Source organism: Watersipora subatra, chromosome 9 (genome assembly GCF_963576615.1).
Source record: "Watersipora subatra chromosome 9, tzWatSuba1.1, whole genome shotgun sequence".
Taxonomy (NCBI): domain Eukaryota; kingdom Metazoa; phylum Bryozoa; class Gymnolaemata; order Cheilostomatida; family Watersiporidae; genus Watersipora; species Watersipora subatra.
The window spans coordinates 56,580,405-56,588,975 of NC_088716.1; the positions used below are offsets into that span (position 1 = coordinate 56,580,405).

An 8,571-nucleotide genomic window follows, 5' to 3' on the forward strand; every position below is an offset into this window, starting at 1 on the left:
CTAAGTATATTGTACTAAAAGCATTTTTATCAGAAATATATCTTGCTTAGTGCCTGTACCGAATACTTGTATCTGTGAAGCATGCCCTATAGTGTCCTATGCCCTAAGTAGTGAAACAGATCTACAACCTAAACTAAAATATATTAATACGTATCAAGAAAAGTAAACTATACCAACATTAATTTCTTTGAAAATAAGTTTCGTATAGTGCTATCATGTTAAGGCAATGATCATTATTCGGTAACACCACCTTTCATCGTCGCTATTGTCACCATTGCCTATCGAAAACTTCACGCCGGCAGCCGAATTGTGTGATGGCAATGAGCAATCCTTCGAATGGTCCATACATCTGAAAATCAACTGTTTTCGTGCCGACGCTGCCGACTTAACAGGAAAATAGCAAACAGCGCACGCCCTGCGTTTTGGCGAAACAGCTAAAATCGAGCATAAATATTTTGTGGCGAAAGTTTCCGTGCGTATGTTTGTCACCGAGCAACCAATAAGCAAGAAGTGTGGAATAGCTGGTTGCTGCATCGGATATATTTTGAGCGAATATATTAATATAAAGTTTGATCAGTTCTGGTTAAATTGTAAGAATAGTGTTTGCTATTTATCTAAAGCAACATAAAGTAAAACCTACTTGACCCGTGGTCCTGGGACAGCAATAGCTGCTTCAGGAGCATCGAAGAGCATCGAAAATACCTGACATCTAAAGCTGTCAGGTATTTTTGCTAGAAAAGATCTTTCTAAGAAAGAACAAGAAGAGGATTTTCGGCTTCGAAAGGAGTTGAGAGAAACGAGGGAGGCAGACCCAGATTCTGCGTACAAAATCAAAAAAGGGAAAATAATAAAAGTGAACAAGTAATAACATCGATTAAAATCTTGCTGCTCAATGCTAGATCTGTTAGAGGCAAACTGAATGACATCCAAGTTCTGTCTTCGGAATATGATATATTGTGCATAACCGAAACCCATCTTGATCCATCATTTAATAATGAAATGATTCTGAGCTCTTCTCAAAAAATTATATACAGACATGATCGAGATTGTCATGGTGGTGGTGTTTTGTTAGCTTTGACAGCCAGTTTGCCTCAAGAACAAGTCTTTTTCAAAAGATCTTTCTTACCCGTTGAGGCTGTTTGTGTGAAAGTTGGATGTCCTAGAGATGAAAATGAATTTTTTGTTCTTTGTTGTTATGTTCCGCCTGGGCTGGCGAGAGAGGCAGTTGCACCACTTGAGGAATTGCTGGATTTTATGACCTCTGACTTTCCAGGGTCTAATGTACTAGTTGTGGGGGATTTTAATTTTCCAGATATAGATTGGTACAACCTACAAATTCGATCAAACTCAAATCAAAAACAATTGCATAGATCTTTTTTGAACTGCATCTTGTCTCATGATATGCGCCAGATTATAATGGAACAAACACATCAGCTAGGAAACACTTTAGATCTAGTTATGACAAATAAGTCTAGTTTTGTTTATGACTACAGGATAATCAACCCCGGTATCAGCGATCATTTTTTAGTTGAACTCTGTGTAGCAGCAAATTTTAAGACATCTCATGAACAGCCTTCTTTTATCAAATTATACCACAAGGCTGATTCTACTGCTATTAAGGAGCTTTTGACTGATTCTCTGACAGATATAGTACAGGCAATTGAAAGTAAAACGAGTATCAACTCCGTCTGGCAGATTTTTGAGACGTCCATGAATCTAGCTGTCAGTAGATTTGTTCCTAAATGTATCCCTAAGAAAAATGATAACAGGGAGCCAATATGGTTTAATAACTCAGCCAGGCGTGCAGTGAAACAACAGCGAAAACTTTATGACAGAAGTAAGCACACTGGGTTAGAAGTAGATTTCTCCAAGTATAAACAAACTAGGCGTACCAACAGAAAGAGTTTTCGTAAAATGGAGCAGGAATATTACCACCGAGTGCTGTTTGAACCCTTGGAAAGGGGTGATAGCAAACCATTTTACTCTTTTTATAGGCGGAAAACTGGAAAAAACTCACAAGGCACTGCGGTTTTCAAAAATAAATCAGCCTTAGAATCATCTGAGATTTTTAACGAATTTTTTCAGGGTGTTTTTTCAAATAGTGACTGTTTTTCCACAACTCAAACTGAACTTTCTGCAGATAAATGCCCTATACAAGTAACAAGTGATGGAGTTCTCAAACTTCTAAATACTCTTAAGCGCGGGAAAGCCCCGGGCCCAGATAAGTTTAGAAAAGAAGATCTTTGCCTAGAACCTGAAATTATTAGTAAGATATTGGCGAGCATATTCCAGTACTCGTTGAACATTGGAAAACTTCCAGATATCTGGAAAGTGGCCAATGTAGTTCCGGTACATAAAAAAGGCAGTCGGGAAGATCCGGGAAATTTTAGGCCCATATCTCTGACATGCATTGCTTGCAAATTGTTAGAACATATTGTGCTTAGTAACATCAATAAAGATCTGGTAAATGTCATATATTCTAACCAACACGGTTTCAGAAAAGGCCTATCTTGCTCCACCCAGCTAGTCTCTACTGTGAATGAAATAATGAAATTAGTAGATAACAATAATATAGTACATGCAGCGGTACTGGATTTTTCTAAGGCATTTGACAAGGTGTCTCACGGCTTGTTGATCGACAAATTGATAAAATCAAACATAAACCCGTACATGGTAAATTGGATTAGGGACTTTCTGTCAAACAGACTCCAAAGAGTAGTGATAGAGGGTGCTGCATCTTCTGACCTGCTGGTTTCATCGGGCGTTCCACAAGGGTCTGTCCTCGGGCCCACCCTATTTTTGGTGTACATAAATGATATCTCCGATAATCTAAATTTTTCTGCTATCAAGCTTTTTGCAGACGACGCTTTACTTTTTTCTCAGGTAAACACCCTTCAGGATTCAGTGAATTTCCAGGAGGATTTAAACATATTAGACCAGTGGGCCTATAACTGGAAAATGAATTTTAACACTGATAAATGCCAAATCGTTCGTTTTGCAAGGCAGAGTAGCGGAAACCCAGATGTGGTGTATTACCTAAGTGGCAGACCTTTATCTGTAGTAGACAGTTTTAAATACCTCGGAGTTTTTATATCAAATGATTTTAATTGGGATTTACATATAGACTCAATCATATCTAAGGCAAGTCAGCGATTGGGAATGATGAAGCATGTTTTGTTTGATGCGCCGATGAGGGTTAGAAGGGTTGCATATCTCACTCTGTGTAGACCAATATTGGAATATGCGAGTGAAGTATGGGACCCTCATTTGATGCGACAGGTAGCATCATTGGAGGCAGTTCAAAGAAGGGCGGTTAGGTTTATATCTGGTTTGAAAGGTAGGCAGAGTGTTACAGAGGCAAGAATTTTTATAGATCTAGAACTTTTAGAACTAAGACGCAAACATGCAAGAATGTCTCTCATGCTAAAGATTTTATCTGACGACTGCCATGAATCTCTTATCGAAAGTTTTAACCAAATACAAAATGTTCTTCACAGTCATGAAACAAGACTGGTTACGGGGGGTGCTCCTTCAGCTGTATGTGCAAACACCGGGTTTTATATGAATAGTTTTTTACCTAGAACATCGCGCAACTTGCGCGGCTTACCATAATTTTATGTTTTATTGACTATTTTTAAATAAAGTTCTCAACGGCCTTCTTTTGCCCGATTTCGGGATTTACGGGTTCTTAAAACACCTAGACCTAGACCTAGACCTAAACTAATGTAACACTGATATAAAAAATGACTTCGTAAATAGAAGCAATAAACTTTCCACATTAAAGGGTCGATATAGTCAGTAATACATTAACAGCTGCAGTTTTTCAAGGCTGTGAAGGCAAAGTGTAAAAATTACAGTTGTGTTTTTATATCATAAATTTTTTTGATTGACTAGCAGAATCACCAATGTGGCTGAGACAGGCTTTGTCACATGCAACTCAAAAAAATATTGTTTCTCGTATTCTGCAGCAGTGAATCACTAGGCCTAAATGAATTTAAAACGCTTTTATTGGCCCGAGTTTGTTCTAAAACTTAATTAAATAAATCTTCAAAAAGCAACCTTGTTGAGTTATTGAATGTATTTTTTTTAGTAATTTATTAATCGATGCTGCAGCTCAGCTGTTATTACAACTGAAAGCAACAGCAAAAGTTGTAGTTCATGTATAAAAATAAAAAATATAACAATGTTTGTATGACATTTGCACAAACTATTTTTCTATGTTAAAAGTTGATAAAAATCTTAAAGCATGCTAAAGATATTTTTTAGCTTTGCTTGACTATTCCATCTTATTTTTATATCGTGATGCTAACCAGAAGGTTCTGTATGGTTATACAACTCATTTTAGCAAGGATAGTGTTTGTTATTTAGCTACAGTTACTTGCTAAACACGCATCTGACTAGTTGAACACGCGTATTTTGGTAAAGCGTACAATTTTTGGCATATGCAGTACTCATGAACTTTTACAAAATGACAATCTATACCATCAAGTTCATCTTAACTTGTAACCACAATCGATCAGTGTATTCACGCGAAAAGAGACACCAGAAACAGATTATGTTGCCTTTACTAACAAGTGGTGTGAATTGGTTTGACTGATAAAATTGGTATTGCCAAAATGAAATGAGTATTCATTAAATATACTTTTAATGTAAAGCTTTAGACATTTACAATTTAAGCATTACTTGAGCATGAACCAAAATTAAAGCAACCAAAACAATGGAGAAGCTGCTTTGTTAAACCGAAACCAAACTGAACACTGAACATCATAACTTACCACATACCTATAACAATAAGGGGCTAAAAGATTTGGACAGCTACAGCTAGAATTGAGCAATGAGCCACAACTCTTGGTGCAGATTTGGACAATGAGTCAAGAATTTTATTTTCATTAAACTACAAGAACTGAAATGTGAATTGGTAAGCAGTCAACATGTTTTTAGGAGCTGTCATTGATTGCTTAGAGTGAAGCTTTTGTTTTACTGATTTCTGCAGGCTGGAATCAAATAGGTAGCGCTGAATTCACAGGATCATGCTCTGCCAGTTACAGCTGGGTGGGCTGTACTTTGTCATAGTGTGCTAAATACAGTGCACTGTTATGTGTAACTATAAAGTTGAGATGGCTGCTGCTCTCATGTTGAGTTCAATAGACTATTCTAGATATGACAGAAAAATATGTTGGAATTGACACATGTTAGGCTTCAAAAAATTACAGATATATTTTTAAAAGGAGTGCACTTCACTACAAAATCAGCTGTTTTATCCATTGAATCAGCGGAATGCTCGATGTAGAACAGTCAGCACGGTTTATGAAAAAATAGAAGCACTCCATTCCGCATTTACAGTAACATGTTCTTATTTTAAAATTAACATTTAAAATTTTTTTTAACAAAATCCAATTAAAAAAAAAGTTTTTACATATAAACATATTTATGTGCTTTTCAATAACACTAAATAGGTCACTTCTAAAATAATTATCTTTTTGTATACAACTTGCTTTGCATTTGCAATTTTGGTATGGAGTTTGACTTGCTCATAATAAGAAATGGAAGCAAGACCACTTTACTTACTATGCTATCATAGCTGGCTAATAAAATGATGCTAATTACAGAATTACTAAAAAAATATTCGAACAAAAAACATTAATTAAAAAATAATAAATATCTGCTTTGGTAACAACATATTCCAATCTACCAAGCAATTGACATAGAGTGCTGTCCAAGAAGGCATCTGATATATTCAGTACGCAGTCTTTACTATGTGGGACGTGTCTGGCCATCCGTCTATCTAAACCCAAAATTAGAAAATGGGATGGAAGATTAATTTAAGCATGATTTAAACTTGCAGCTTTCATCTTAGTACAGCAACACTTTAACAGTACAGTACTAGAACAGCTAGTACAGCAACACTCTAACACCAATGCCGATCGACTGCCTTTCAGCATTTCTGAACAATTGTGCAAATCGTCGTTCGCTGGGATTTATAAGTTTTGATTTGATTTTTGATTTATAAGTTTTGATCTGCAATCGTCGTTCGCTGCACACATGATGATCGCTCATGGCGCTAGACTGCCAAGGTGCAAGTATAAATAATTCTAGAAGAATAGTTAGGTTTGGCTCTAATCAAGGTATACTATTATAATGTATTAACAACTTTTGATGCAATTTTAAGTTACTTATTTAACTCTAATTTTTTAATACTGGTTTACGTCTGACAATTAAATAACTATTATCAAAAACAATCAGATTTTAGATTCCTAATAAACGCTTTTCTTTCTTCTGGACATTATTCTGTGGTTCATGATGCAAAAGTACAAAAACAGTCTCTTTCTCAAATAATTATAACCACTTTATAATTATAAAGTGATTAGCTACCATTTGTCCATTTTTAAAAATAACTTTAGCACTCTAGTTAGGAGTAAACTGCGCTGGGATACTCTGCAAAAACATTATTCTTTGGAAGCTATTGCGCTAATAATAATGCATTCTTCATTTTTTGAAATGGTGTCCATATAACTGTTGGCTAGCAGCTAACAGTTATATGAACAGTAATCTTTTTTACTGTAAACATTGCCTTTTTTTGTAGTTTTGGCTCTAAGATAGAATGTTGGAAAGACCCTCAAGTAGGGCCCCCTTTGCTGGCCACCCTGCATATGATGAATCGACCAGATATTATGTGGCCACACCCAGACCTGGTCCACGAGTCAAACCTGAAGGACAAGAAAATGCTGAGCGGTGGGTTTATTAATATTCTTTTATATAATATATTTTTCCTCTTTCCACGATCGTTTAAAATGACTGAGCAAATTATCATTCGCATGTAGCATGTTTTTCTACGCTGAAACGCTTGGTGTGGTCTGTATGTCAAGTTTAGTGATAGGTTTTGTTTAACAGGAACAGAGGCAGCTTAGACTTGAGCTGGGAAGGAAGGAGACTAACTAGCGAACTGAACAGTGGCAACACAACTGGCAGGTATTGCTCATCGGAAGGTCGAGAAAATCTCGTAAGAAGTCGAGGCAATCTGTCCAATATACTTTTTACAAAAGGTTAGCTTTTATCTGAGCGCATCAACAAAAACTAAATTGACAAGTTTATTTAAAGGTTTTCAAAATGGGCGGCGTGTGCTTGCCGTGAAAATTTTTAAGTAGACTTGAGGCATCTACTTTATGTGGCAAACTTGAAGTGGATGCCTCAAGTTTTCGAGCTGTTATGGGCCTACTGATTACAAGAGTTATACCAGCTACTGCAAGTAACAGCAGTAAAAACAGGTATCGATAAAAGATACGGCCCAAGTACAAAAAACCCAATTCTCTATTTAAAAAACAAATTTAATAGTTTTCGGTTTAAAAAAGTTAATATTTTCATTGACCAGTCAAAGCTTGTTACAGAAAGTTCTATCGTTAAATGTGAAGTTGAGCGGACCATCGCAAGTACTATGATTGCCGTATTCTGTATTCACAACTTTCTAAAGCTATATTTTTATCATACGCTTCCACTTGTAGTGTTTGCAGTCCATAAAAATTGACCAGAGGCCTAACAAATTTATTATAATAGGTTATCTAATGGCCTTAGTGATCTTTGTCTACGCGACACGCATGTTTCTGTTTGATATTAGCATAAATCATTTTTTAGACACTACTCTTTTTCATTGTTATAGTTACGTAGATGGTACACAGGCTATTTAATTCAAACATGTTTCTACTTGTAAGCAGCATCTGGACAAACACCGAGAGTTGCTGTTCCGTGTCGCGCTGTGACATCTCAGGGTGAAGCAATTGCAGAACAAAGCAAAGGTGGTAGAGTTAGTCTCTTGTTTTCTAATTATGGAAGAAATGAGTCTACGCCGAGAGCTCCACCGAGGGTCAAAGTTGAAGCAGCAGTCAACTACCACTTGAACAGAGGTATTATATATAACTACATTCATAGCAAGTTTGCCAGCGACTAAAGCTGCTCACTGACATTTGTGTTCTATCATGCTTGCGATGTTTTCAAAGGATGTGCGATGAACAGCCTATTGCATGATGTGAAGTCCGTGCCGAAGTCAGCTCGCCCAGGGCCCAGAGTCAAGCCTGAAGCGGAGAATAATGCAATGAAGAATCGTGGGTCAATGAACAGCATCATGAGGGTCTGTACACCTAGGTACTAGTGAGGAGTGGAGGTGACAGCTCCATAAATCAAATTTCTCATTGTATGCTGAATAATGACTGCGCTGACGCATGTAGTCAAAGGATGATATTATTTCGGGTAATTTTATTCAATGTATGTGATGACATTACATGTCTTGCAACATTCTTCATTGTTCTGGCAATGTACACTGGCTCTGCTTCTAAAGCTTATGCATTTTCTTATTGAGCAGTGAATGTTTTCAGACTAGGGAAGACAATATTAGTATTTTTTATTTCTTTTTGCATATTTATTGCAATATATTGTATTATACTTGATTATTTTAATGCATAACAAGGTTGTAAGGGATAATTTAACAGTATAATATCATAATGATAACCTATTTTCAACGGCACAGCTTTAATTTATGTGATAATCGATAAGGCGAGGCAATACACACTGGAGTCGTGC

General features: G+C 36.5%; 2 protein-coding genes across 7 annotated transcripts in view; one reads left to right on the forward strand and one right to left on the reverse strand.

Annotated features, from left to right (window-relative positions):
- Positions 1 to 341, reverse strand: part of LOC137405509 (mitogen-activated protein kinase kinase kinase 4-like) — a 48,903-nt gene extending 48,562 nt beyond the window's left edge. For all 6 annotated transcript variants that reach the window (XM_068091804.1, XM_068091802.1, XM_068091803.1 and 3 more), the window contains exon 1: positions 251 to 341. The gene's annotated coding sequence lies outside the window, so the exon portion shown is untranslated. The remainder of the gene's footprint in view (positions 1 to 250) is intronic.
- A 6,260-nt stretch (positions 342 to 6,601) lies between these two features.
- Positions 6,602 to 8,568, forward strand: LOC137405260 (uncharacterized). Its single transcript, XM_068091487.1, has 4 exons — positions 6,602 to 6,732; positions 6,892 to 7,043; positions 7,710 to 7,898; positions 7,992 to 8,568. The coding sequence occupies exons 1-4, from the start codon at positions 6,602 to 6,604 to the stop codon at positions 8,141 to 8,143; spliced, it is 624 nt and encodes a 207-aa protein (XP_067947588.1). The 3' UTR covers positions 8,144 to 8,568.
- The last annotated feature ends 3 nt before the right edge of the window (positions 8,569 to 8,571 follow it).

Excerpts from the sequence above, each read along its gene's own strand:
- LOC137405260 (XM_068091487.1), top strand. The coding sequence starts at position 6,602 with ATGTTGGAAAGACCCTCAAGTAGGGCCCCCTTTGCTGGCCACCCTGCA. Across the intron at positions 6,733-6,891 it reads GGACAAGAAAATGCTGAGCG|GAACAGAGGCAGCTTAGACT; the intron begins GTGGGTTTATTA and ends TTTGTTTAACAG. Across the intron at positions 7,899-7,991 it reads CAACTACCACTTGAACAGAG|GATGTGCGATGAACAGCCTA; the intron begins GTATTATATATA and ends ATGTTTTCAAAG.